The sequence below is a fragment of the Petaurus breviceps genome, unplaced genomic scaffold, assembly GCF_028583685.1.
Source record: "Petaurus breviceps papuanus isolate PSGF00001 unplaced genomic scaffold, PetGlider_PUasm1.0 90451, whole genome shotgun sequence".
NCBI lineage: Eukaryota > Metazoa > Chordata > Mammalia > Diprotodontia > Petauridae > Petaurus > Petaurus breviceps.
The window spans coordinates 2,034,502-2,046,925 of record NW_027187258.1 but is presented as its reverse complement, the minus strand read 5'-3'; the positions used below and the strand labels follow the sequence as shown (position 1 = coordinate 2,046,925).

General features: G+C 51.2%; 1 protein-coding gene across 1 annotated transcript; it reads left to right on the top strand.

Annotated features, from left to right (window-relative positions):
* Positions 1-3,091: 3,091 nt before the first annotated feature.
* Positions 3,092-11,433, top strand: ARR3 (arrestin 3). Its single transcript, XM_069062474.1, has 16 exons — positions 3,092-3,108; positions 3,361-3,391; positions 3,485-3,545; positions 3,701-3,745; positions 5,780-5,979; positions 6,173-6,232; positions 6,427-6,494; positions 6,901-7,036; positions 7,163-7,247; positions 7,352-7,424; positions 8,362-8,499; positions 9,820-9,903; positions 10,201-10,224; positions 10,360-10,412; positions 10,707-10,723; positions 11,341-11,433. The coding sequence occupies exons 1-16, from the start codon at positions 3,092-3,094 to the stop codon at positions 11,431-11,433; spliced, it is 1,185 nt and encodes a 394-aa protein (XP_068918575.1).
* Positions 11,434-12,424: the final 991 nt, after the last annotated feature.

The window sequence follows — 12,424 nt, the reverse complement described above, 5'->3', positions numbered from 1 at the left end:
GCTTACAGTCATTTACATAGGCTTAGCTAGGCCCCTAGAGACTGGCAGATGGGGAAGGAGGCCTCAAGCCCAGGACCAGTGCCCAGGGCTTCAGCCCTCAGACCACACTCCAGTCCCTGTAGACTCCTAGCCCTGACTCAGGAATCCCAAATGTTACCTTCTCCCAAGAGTAAAGGTTCCGGCTCCCCTCCCCACGCCCACCCTTCCCTGTGTTTCTCTGTCTCTCACACGTGCGTGCACACACATTCTTACATTCAAACATCTACATACTCAGACCTTAGAAGTACATTTGCAAACATACATCCTTTAAAAAAGGCCCTGCCCTTGCCTCTGCCATCCCTCAAACTGTGTTCCTATCTCTCCCCACCCTTGCACTTCCAAACTCCTAGGGGAAAACTCCCAGAATCCTCCATTGGCTGCCTTGTCCTTTCCTGATTTCCTGCGCTCCCACTCTCCAGATGATTTTGTCAGCATGCTATTCCCTTCTCAGCCCATGGCCTCTGACCTCCTCGAGCTTCTGGGACATTGCTTGGTTTTCCCCCTCCAGCTTGTCTGACTACTCAGTTTGCTTTGCTGGATTGGTCTTCTGGCCCCTAAGGATGTGTGTCCCCTGAGATTCTTTCTCAGACCCTCTTCTCTTTGAAAATCAATCAGTCAGCTGACTGACTGCAAGCTTACCAAATGAGCATTATGGGGGTGCAAAGACAGTCACTTCACTTGGTGTCCACAGCAGCCCTGGGAGGCTGCTCCCACTGGGACTATTAACTTGGTTTTAGATATGACAAAATAGAGGTTTGAGAAATGAAGAGGCTTGCCTGAGGCCTAGACAGGGCCAGGCATAGGCCTTGTGACTCCCAGGCTAGCCCTCCTTCTACATCACCACATATGTCACCATGCCTCTCACCTTGGTCATACCTCTCCCACACAGTCTGCTATGGTGGCATCTTCTTAAGGCACATGGACAGAAGTGGGAAGGAGCATTGCCAGGGAGCCCCCAGACCCCTGGAATAGGACACGGTGGGGGGGAGGAAGCCCCAGGCTCCCTGGCCAACTCCCTGCCTAGGAGCTGATCTCTTAGCCCATAATCTGCTTTCCCAACTCTTATCTCCTGAGCTTTTAGGGACCCAGCTACTTTTCTGTTCCTCCCCCCAACCCCAGAGCTAATCAGGCCTCTGCCCCCAGGGCCTGGCCTATAAAAGAGCAGTAAAAGCCAAGCAGGAGGCTGGGCTGCTTTTCCTCTTTCTCTTCAGGTAATATTCCTGCCCCTCCAGTTCCATCCCATGCTCCCTCTGTCCACCCATGTCTGACAAGTCTACATTAGCAGGAGCTGTTTGGGGAGGGGGGTGCCGAGCCAGCTGCTGCCCAGGTGAGGTGACCCTGTGTGGCAGAGTCTGGGAGCTGCCTAGTCATAGGCCCCTCAGCCCCAGTCTGGCATACCCCTCCACACCCCAACCTCTGCTCCCAGGAGATGCAGCAGAAAGAGCCTAGGGGCCCAGCAAGCATCACAAATGGTGTTGGAGATGTTTCTAGTCATGAAGTGGTAGATCTGGGGGACAGAGGGCAGGCACTGGGATGGAAATATGAGGAGATGGGATTGGTAAGGACAAGGAATAGCAATGTGGGAGGGGGACACGAGTCTGAGAGAGACTCCTGGCCCTCACTCCCACTTCTTTTCCTACCATTTAAGAACCTGGAGCCTCCTGCCTCCAATAACTGAGATCCCTTAGGGAGAGAACATCATAGAAGGGGGTGGACAATGGACTTTGCAACCAGAATAGTTGAGTGTGAATCTAGACTTTGCCTCTTACTGCTTCTTTGTGACCTTGGACAAGTCACTGCCCTTTTCTAGGCCTCTGCTTCCTTCCTCATCTATGAAACAAACAGGTTGGAATCACCAACCTCTCAGGGCCCTTCCCGATCAAAGTCAGTGAGATTGTGATCTTTCCTGTTCATTAAACCTCCAAAAGATGCTTGTAGACTTTCTGAGGAGGCCTGAGGGCACATGGTCTATCCATTCAGGGACAGAGAGATACACAGAGGCCTGCCTCCATCCATCCCAGGTGCTGGAGGCCTCAATCAGCTAAGCACAATCTGCCCTAGGTCCAGGTCCTTTTACCTCTGGTGCCCTGAAAGCCTCCTCCTGGCCAGGGCCAGAGCCCTGCCTCTCTCTGTTCCTGGCCCCTGAGGACAGAGATCTAGGCAGAAGAACCCCCACCCTGCCCCCAAGGCTCTGCCCCCTCCTTTCTCCCTTGTCCCCTCTCTCCTCTCTCTGCTCCTAACCAATTCTGCCTGTTTACTCTCCCACTGACTTCTGTTCTCCCCTAGACACCAGACTGTCTCTCTTTTAGCTTTCTTTCAGGCATGGTGTGACTGGGGGCCGCCCCCAGTGTAAGTCTGCTGGGTGGGGGTCTTTCCTGCACTTCAGAGCTCTTTAGGACAGCTGGTCTCCAAAAATATGCAGCAAGCCAATTCAAGAAAAAATACATACATATATATATATATTTTCCTGAATTGAATAATCCATTGTGTGTATGTATGTGTGTATATATATACACGCACACATATGTATCTATACATATGTAATTATATACATATATAAAATAGGACATGGAAAGGTGAGGGAGAGTATGTGTGAGTATGCATGTGTGTGCGTGTGCGTGTGTGTGTGTGTGTGTGTGTGTGAATGTGTACTGAGTGTGAAGGGCGAGGAAGGGCCCATGACAGCTGGAAGGGGTAGGGGTTACAGAGCAAGGAAACCAATGTCTTGTGGCACCAGGTAACTGCTTTGCTGTTGCCCGTCTACCATCTTCCCCTCACTGAGAGTCCTACTGGGGGTCAGGAGCTGGCAGAGGAGCCAACTTGCTGAGGCCTCCTCTCTCTGAGGGTCATGGGTGTTGGCACTGGAAGGGACCTTTGAGCTCTTCTCATCTAAGCCCTTCATTTTATAGCTCAGGAAACTGAGGCCCAGAAAGGAGTGGTTTGCCCAAGGTTACCCAGGTGGTCACAGACACCAAGCTCCATCAAGAATTCCAGCTCCCACCCCAGGGAGGAATCTTGCTTCCCTCCCCAGAAGTGCCCTCAAACCAAGCCTATGGCCACCGGCTCCAGGTAAGACACCCTTTACACTCCCTGGGATTCCTGGATCACCCCATGCTCCATACTACCAGTCTTCACTAGCCCCCAAATAGTGCTTGTTGGGAGAATAGAGGGGACAGTTCCCAGCCTTCCCACTCTCACCTCCTGCCTTTCCCTCTCATTCCCAGATGCATTCCCACCACCATTTCCCCCCAATTCCAGCAGCAACTGTTTCCTTCATACAAACCCTGCCCTCTATAACCCTTCCTGTCTCCTTCTCCCCAGGGTGTTTAAGAAGACCTGTCCCAATAGCAAGGTGAGAGACCCAAGGCCATCTGGAGGGAAGTCAATGTACATCATGGAGGGGTCTTGGTGTGGAGAATTAAAGGAGGGGCTCTTCTTTTAACAGCTTTCCATCTACTTGGGAAAACGGGACTTTGTGGACCATATAGACTCAGTGGAACCCATTGGTCAGTGACCTCCAAATGGTGGAGGGGAGGGAGCCTGAAGTAAAGGCATGAAATAAAGAAGGAAGCAAATGGAGGGGGGTTCAGCCTGGGAGGGGAGTAGGAGGAGGTCCCTTCCAGGGGCATGGCTCCCCAAGCCTTCTCATCCACTTCCACAGATGGTGTTGTCCTGATTGACCCTGAGTACATGAAAGATCGAAAAGGTAATTGTGTGTGTGTGAAAGAAAGAGACAGACAGACAGAGGGAGAGCCAAAGACAAAGGCAGAGACAGAGAGAGAGAGAGCCCATGTATGCCCCTTTGTTTATGTATTTCTATCCTTCTTGCGTCCACATCTTCCAAGTCTGGGATAGGGAACTATACTGTTCTGCCCCCAGTCCTGAAGTAGAAACAGCAAATGTTCTGATCCCATTGCTGACTCAGCATCATTTCTCATCCAGTGAACCATTCCAAGTCGAAGAGATCTTCCCACTAGGAGAAAAGGAAGAGCTGGGGGTGAGGGGCTACTCCAAGTCCCAGAGTAATCAAAGAATTAAGATAAGAAAGACCTAAAAAAAACCCTCATCCAGGTCACTCACCTCCCATATGAGGAAGCTGAAGGGGCTGAGGAAATGACGGTTTGTGCTTAAGGACTCAGAGCTCAGTACAAAGAATTGCAATTAGGGGATTTTCCTGGCGGGGGAGGGGAAGGGAAGGTTGTTTTTTAGTTCCTATCTTAACCCTCCTAAGACCAAACTGGATTTGATGTGGAAAATAACTCATGAGTTAAAAGTTGGTTTTAAATGAAGCTTTTGGCCATGGTGAGCTAAGGCAGCCCAAGTCCCTCTGGGAGGCCAGAGAGAACCCTGAGTGTCCTGGGGGTCAGGAGCCTGGACTTCTGACCCTCTGCTCTGCCCTCAGTAGCCCTCTCCATGTTGACTCCATTCCATCTTCTGTAAAATGAGGGAATTGGCCTCAATGGCGTCTGACAATCTGAGGGCTAAGGCCAAACGACAGCTTGGTTCAAACAGGTTTGGAGGCTAAATGAGTTTACAAAGTTAAAAGCCTCAAAGCCTTCAGAATGGTCCTCCCAGAATGAACTTTTCTTAGGAAAATTAACTTTAAAGTTTGGGGGGGGGAGCAGGATGGGGAGGGGAAAGATCAAGTTGTTTTCCAGGCAGAAAGAAAAGTTTCACTGCTAAACAATAGGCATTTCAAAGGATGGCGACACCTGCTGGCCGGGGCTCCTGTGCACCCTAACGTTCATCTTTGTTGCGTCTGACTGTTGGTGACCCCACTTGGGGTTTTCTTGGCAAAGATACTGGAGTGGCTTGCCACTTCCTTCAACAGCTTGTTTTACAGATGAGGAAACTGAGGCAAACAGGGTGAAGTGACTTGCCCAGAGTCACACAGCTAGGAAGTGTCTGGAGTCACATTTGAATTCAGGTCCTCCTGACTCCAGGCCCTGTGCTCTATTCCCTGCAGCACCTTGCTGGTCACCTACTTCCTGCCTAATTCCTACCCACCTCCCAGTCTATTGAGGTTTCCTCTGTCTCCTGCCCTCTTGTCTCTCCTCCTTTATGCCTCTCTACCACTTGGGTTCTCTCTCATTCCGCCTGCTCTGCCTCTCCTTTCCTATTTCAATTCTATTAGTCCCCTCCCCTCTCCGGACCTCAGTTTCCTCTTCTCAAATGAAAGTCTAGGACTAAATTATCTTTATTCTTATTCTCATCTCTATTCAGTCATTTGATAAGCACACATTCCACACTGAGTAAAGTGTCAAGCATTGGCATAGGTGCTGAAACTACAAAGAGAAAAACCCTCAAGTCCTATCTTCAAGAAGCTTACAGGCTAGCAGGACGAGGCCTAAGCAGCTCACTATAGGACCGATTCTGTATTACTCTGGTACACTAAAGACCCATGATTTTATTGGTTTGGAAACTCCCTCTACCAGCACAGACCCCAACCCACTTATCTGTAGAGTCAAAAAGAGTTACCTGAAGCCCAAAGACATTAGGCGACTTTCCCACAACTAATGAGTATAAGAAACAGGACATGAACCAGTTTAGTTCTGCCTCCAAATCCAACACTCAGCCATGCTGCCTTTGGATTGCATCCATGGGGCTTTCAAGCTACTTGTCTCCCTGGGCACAGGCTTATTCTGGGCCAGGCCCCTAGGGTCAACTGCTCAGGGTCAACTTGCTGTCCTTCCTGCCCACCCTCAGCCCTCCATGGCAATTCCTCCTCATTTCTGCACAGTGTTTGTGGTGCTGACTTGTGCCTTCCGTTATGGCCGGGATGATCTAGATGTGATTGGTCTGACATTCCGTAAAGACCTCTATGTGCAAGCCCTGCAAGTTTTCCCCAAAGAGCCCACCCAAGTCCCATTGTCCCTCACAAACCTCCAAGAATGCCTGCTTCACAAGCTCGGTGACAATGCCCATCCCTTCACCTTCCAGGTAAGCTCCAAGCCCTGGAGGCCAGGACTGGGCTTGGGGGGGGCATTGGGTTTTCCCCCAAAGAGGGCAAAGCTGGCAGAGGGAGAGCAGACTGGGGTGGGGAAGGAGGGGCACAGAGAGTAGAGGAAGTAGAGGAAAGGCCCTGGCCTTCCTGTTTGCTGACCTCCTTCTGACATCCCCCTCCCTCGGACAGCTGCCCACCAATTTGCCCTGTTCAGTGACCCTGCAGCCTGGGCCTGAGGATGCTGGAAAGGTGAGACTGTGCTTTCCTGGGGGAACAAGCCAATGGGACGGTGGGAGGAAGTGGGAGAGACCCATGCAGGGAGCTGGGGGGACCAACCCAAGGAAGCTGAGGGTCAAGACCTGGTCCATTGGCCCTGTGACCACTGAAAGGAGAGGAGAGCCTCACACCTGGGGCAAATGTCTTTGGTCTCCTGCCCCCTGCAGGCCTGTGGAGTGGACTATGAAGTGAAGAGTTTCTATGCTGAGAATTTCGAGGAGAAAATCCACAAGAGGTACTGGCTCAGAGGACCTAAGACTTGGAGCTGGAAGGAGCCTTCGAGGTCATCTAGGCCAATCCCCTGCAGAGGAACAAACTGAGGCCCAGGGAGGGGATGGCATTTGCCCAAGGCCACCCAGGCAATAAATGGTGTCTAACTGGGTCCTTTCCCTCCCCACCCCCAATACACAGCCAGGAAACAGGTGGACCTCCTCTGGCCCAAGGCTTCCCCTGCCACTACAGCCTTGCTCCTCTTTCTCTTGTGACTGTCCTTCCCTCTGGAGGTTTAGACTGGGAGGCATGTTGTAAGAGAGTTAATGTCTCAGAGCAGCCCTGTTTGTACACAGAGACAGAGGAAAAAGGAACAGGTTGGCAGGGGGCAGGGGCAAGTGTCTGACTGACAGAATTCACTCTCCCCCAAGGAACTCTGTGCGTCTGATCATTCGAAAGGTGCAGTTTGCCCCCCTGGACCTAGGCCCTGTACCCCGGGCTGAGAGTACCCGGTACTTCCTTCTGTCTGACCACCCCCTAAAGCTCGAAGCTTGGATGGACAAGGAGGTCTGTGGCCCAGAGGGTGCTGGGAACATGGAGCTGGGATTGGGGCTGGGGCTCATGCCCAAAAGGAAGGAGCTTCCTGGGCTTCCCCAGCTGCCTGCTGATGGACTGCACCCATCCCCCCTGCAGGTTCACTACCACGGGGACCCCATCCCCATCCACGTCATCATCCACAATGGCACCAGCAAGCTCATTAAGAAAATAAAGGTGTCAGGTGAGCTTGGCCCAGGACTCCTGCTCATGGGTATCCTTGGGTAGGGGGCAGGGGCATTGTTTTTATCCTTATGTTCTATTCCCGGCCATGGCGGTGATGTGCAGTTGACCAGATTGTTGACGTTGTCCTGTACTCTGGCGACAAGTACACCAAGACTGTGTTTACTGCAGAGTTTGGGTGAGAACCTCTACTGAGGACAGGGGACCAATGTGAGGGGGGGCTGGAGGGACGGGGTCAGCAAAGGGCTGGAGGTTAGGGCTGAAAGGAGGAAGAAGGGGCTAGTGGTTGGGGGAAGAAAGCGAAGGGAAGTCCAGTGAAGTCGAGGAAGATTTCCAGGGCCAGAGGAAGAGGAAGAGGGGTCCTCCCCTCTTTCCTTGGGCTCACTGCCCCCATCTCTAAATTCAGACTTGATAACTGTCAAGATTACCCAGGAGTCTTCTGAAATCATCCACGACTGTGATAGAATCTTACATTTATATTGGGGGAGGAGAATATTCGATTTAAGGATTTAAGAAGAAAATGAGTGAACCTGGAGCCAAGAAAGATCTGCCACAGGCTAACTGTGTGACATTGGGCAAGTCACTGCCCCACTCTGCCCCTCAGTTTCCTCATATGTAAAGTGGGTCTGGGAAGCTAAGTGTTAAAGTGGATAAAGTGCTGGGTCTGGAGTCAGGAAGACTCCTCTTCCTGAGTTCAAATCTGGCCTCAAACACTTACCAGCTGTGTGACCCTGAACAAGTCACTTCACTCTGGTTGCCTCAGTTTCCTCATCTGTCAAATGGGCTAGAGAAAGAAATGGCAAACCCCTCCAGTATCTTTGCTAAGGAAACCCCAAATGAGATCACAAAGAGTCTGACACTACTGAAATGATTGAACAACAAAGTGGGTTGCTAATATTCCTGCCACCTACCTCAGGGCCTTGTGAAAATGGCATTTGAGGAACTTGAAAGTACTATAGCATTTCCAGCAATCATGCCGACAAACAAGGTTACAGAAAAGGCAACTGAGACCCAGAAAGGAGAAGTGACTTGACCAGGGAATCCAGTGAGAGTCTAGGACCCTCAACTGGAACTAGACTCTGCTTAGTTGGACCTTGTTTGCTCTTCTCCAACAGAGAGACTGTGGCTGCCAATTCCACCTTCTCCAAGAGCTTCACAGTGACTCCAAGTCTGGCTGCCAACTGCCAGAAACAGGCTCTGGCCTTGGACGGCAAACTGAAGCATGAAGACACCAATCTGGCCTCTAGTACCATGTGAGGATGGTCCCATTCCCTCCCCATCTCTGGCCCTCCTCTTCAAGACTGCCACCCAATGAGCCACTCATACACACACACACACACACACACACACACACACACACACACACACACACACACACACCCCAAGGCCTCAGACCCAAATGGTCCAGAGCCAGGGCTCAACAGCCTCCCTTCACCTGCAGGCATAGCTGCCTGTGCAATCCCCCAGGGGGCACCCAACAGCCCTCAGACCATCAGAGGGCACCAAGGAAGAGGAGGAAATAGAGTGGAAGGGTAGAAGAGGAAAGAAGGATGGAAGGAAGGGGATGAAAGGAAAGAAAGCAAATGAAAAGCAAAGCAACAGCAGAGTGGACTGAAGTACCATGAGCACAGGTAGCACCGGCCACTGGCAGAGTTGAAGCCAAGCTGGCACAGGGTGCCCTAGTCCTCCAACTTTGCCACCCAAGGGATACGGCCCCTGACTCCCTTTTGCCCAGTCAGCGACTCAAGCAAACTGAGAATCAGGAGGCTCAGGAAAAGACCATGCACAGAGTAGGCAAGAAAGAAGTATCTGCTGAGCTGAATGTGAATGTTCTAGAAGGTCAGAAGGCAAAGGGTCTGAGGATCTGAGGCCTTAAGGTGGAAGAGACCTCAAAGAACTTCTAGTTCAATGCTGTCATTTTACAGATAATGAAATTGAGGCCCAGAGAGGGAACGTTAGTTGCCTAAGGTCACACAGCTTTCTCCTCCTTCAGTCAACAAGTGTTTCTTCAGTAGCTACTAAGGGCTCTGTCCTGTGCTAGTATATATAAGGGATGCAATAAAGTTCTGCCCTCGGGATGTTTATAGTCTATCTGGAGAGCTAGATTGGAATGCTCCCATTTCCCAGGCAAGTTGAGGAATAGTTAGGCCACTCCAGCTGTGCTACTTAGTAGCTGTTTTCCCTGCTGAAGATCCCTGGTCCTCTCTGGACTTCTGTAAACTGAGGGAGCAGGCCCAGCTGCATTCTCAAGTCTTCCAGCTCTGCCTTTCAAAGCAGAGTATGGGGCCAGACTGGGGAGGGCCTTGAATGCCAGGTGGAAGAACTTGGACTTGGGCCTAGGAGGGACATGTTGGGAGAGTGGAAAACACCATGGCTCCATGCAAGGGGACTTGGATTCAAATCCTGCCCTTGACGCATTTACTGCTTATGTGATGTTAGACTGAGGTCAGTGAGGGCCCTTCTAGGTTATAAAGACAAGCAGAATGGCTAGGGACATTTGAAAGGAACAAACAACAGGATCTGGTGACCAGTACAATGACACTCCCCTCAAAAACAAAGCCATTTCTCCTCAGCCTTCAGCCTGGCACAGACAAAGAGGCTCTGGGGATCCTAGTGTCCTACCAAGTCAAGATCAGCATAGTGGCATCTCGCGGAGGGTAAGTGAAGGGCCCAGTTAAGCAGAGAACAGGGCCCTCACACTACTGCCTCTTGCCTTTGTTGGCCCTAAACATTCGGGAGTCTTTCTTCCCACTCCCTCCCAAGGCAAGCCCTCCACCCATCTTCACCACACACACATATGTAGTCATGCCAGTCTGCTCAGTGGGCAAATACCTTTCCCCTCCCCAATGGGAAGGTCTCATGGAGGGAGCTATTCTAAACCTGCTCCCTCCAAGAAGGGTAGGTACCTCTTTTCTTTGCCTAGCTGCTAACACTAGGGATTCTTCTGTTCCCAGCATCCTAGGAGACCTGATGTCCAGGTGAGAAAGCAGAAGGGCTGCCTGGGAATGTGAGGGTGAGAGGGGCAAGTGGGGGATCACCTGAGGGGTCAGGCTTGGGGAAAGTGGGGCTGGTCAGTGGGGAGGTCAATGACTAGATTTGGGACCTCTTGGCAGTGACATGAGTGTGATGCTTCCTTTGAGCCTGATGCATCCCAAGCCATCTTCTGGTAAGTGGCCCTGGTTGGCAGTGGAGAATTAGGTTGCCCTGACAGAGAGCAGCTTAGGACTGGGGGTTGGAAGTGGGGCAGAGGGGGCTTTGAGAGGCTCTGGGTAATATGTTGGAAGGATTGGATGCTTTCGAGCTTTCCCTTCCCAGGACTTGGTCACCTGGAATCTTAGAGTCAGAGGCTCCAGGTTCTAATCCTGACTCCATTATTTACTTCCTGGGTGACGCTGAGCACAGCCCTTGTCATCTCCGTGCCTTGCTTTCCTCCTCTATCAAATGGAAATGACCTCTCAAGAAAGCTCTAGCTCCAGAGTGAAATTACTTGGGTTTGTTTTTACTACTTCTGTGACCTTGGGCAAGTCACAGTCCCCTTCCCCAGGGAATAGAAGCTCCCAAAGCCTCCTCAGTTAGCTCCCCTGTCAAATGAGGGAGCTGACCGAGCTGAAACTCCTCTGAGCTCTAGCTCCAGGACCCCATGACTTCAATCCTGTGCTCTCCCCTGGGCTGCAGATGTCACCAGGTACCAAGGGTCGGACGGGGGGAAGGGGCTGCTCTCTAGAAATGCCCTCTGTCCCCTTCTGTGTCGGAAGCACAGTTGGAAGGTTTTCTGAAGGAGATTCCTTTCAACTCGCTCTTGTTGCCATAACAGTGCCTTCCATGTGGTTTTCTGCCATTTGCCTGCTTCACTCTGCCTCTAAGGGGTTGAGGACCTGGGAGTGGGGGCACAGGAGGGGCAGGAAGAGGAGGAGGGGGGTCTCTCTGAGGAGGGGGAAATGCACAGATAGTCCCGATAGTTGGAGGACAGATGAGGGAAGGGAAGGGAGGGGTCCAGGCTGAGAAATGAGGGGGGGCAATAAAGAAGGAAAGGCTTCAGTGTAGATGTGGGGCCTCCCTTCTCCCTCCTCCTTTTTGGTTGCTTTAGAAGTGAGGATTTTGTCATTGAAGACTTTACAAAGCTCCAGGGGGCAGATGAGACTGAGGAAGAGGCCACCGCCGCTGCCTCAGGGGCTGAGGACAACTGAGTAGGCCTGCTGAACCTGGCCCTGGGGTAGCACCTTGGGCCCCATAAAACTGAGCAAGACCCAAATAAAGTACAATGCCTGGTCGTGAGTGTGTTTCTTCTTGCAAGATGGACAGGGAGTGCCCACATGTCACTGAAGGGCTGCCCTTCAGGCTTCATCATTGACTGGTCAAGGAGGAAAAAAGACACCATGAAGCCATTAGTTGGGCTCATTCAGGGTGGGCGGCCAGGAGAAGGAGCTGGATTTGGGCCCAATAGATGGCTCTGAAGCCAGACTGTAATGGACCACTGCTTCTGCTTGGCTAGGAGTCCCAAATCTCTTCAGAAGATGATCCAAGATGTTGTACTGAACAGAATATTCAGGACCTTCTTTAAGTGTCTGAGGTCTAGATATGAATCCTGTACCACGTGGGCCCAGTCCCTTCAGCTCTCTGGGCCAGTTTCCCCATAGGAAGGGAATGGACTAGAAAACTAGAAAATCTAGAAAAACTAGGAAAAAAAGTTAGGTCTATTCTAGCCCTGTCTAAGATTCAATCTATGATCTCTGTGGAAATCTGCTGAATCCTCCCATTGAAATGCTTGGTTAAAAGAGAAAAGGCCAACTGGGATCAGGAAGAGTCAGACATGACTGAAGAAAACCTGAACAAAAATAAAGCTATAGTTTGAGTAAAAAAAAAAAAAGAAATACTTGGTTGAGGGTGTTTTGGCTAAATGGATGATGATGACGCTTTAGTCTTAGTGATAATTAAGGAATGACAAGTATGCAGTGGGGGCCAGTAGGAAATCCATGGAACACTTGTAACTGAGAGCTTGGGGGAAGCATCGGGGGAGTGTAGACCTAGCTAGCTAGCTTCCTTGCCCTCCAGGACAGCCAAACCAAGGACTTTACAAAGCTCCAGGGGGCAGATGAGACTGAGGAAGAGGCCACTGCCGCTGCCTCAGGGGCTGAGGACAACTGAGTAGGCCTGCTGAACCTGGCCCTAGGGTAGTAC

What these genes read in the sequence shown, in the direction of transcription:
- ARR3 (XM_069062474.1), top strand. An exon ending in AGACCTGTCCCAATAGCAAG is followed by an intron (nt 3,392 to 3,484) that starts GTGAGAGACCCA and finishes TTCTTTTAACAG; the next exon opens with CTTTCCATCTACTTGGGAAA. An exon ending in AATCTGGCCTCTAGTACCAT is followed by an intron (nt 8,500 to 9,819) that starts GTGAGGATGGTC and finishes ATTTCTCCTCAG; the next exon opens with CCTTCAGCCTGGCACAGACA.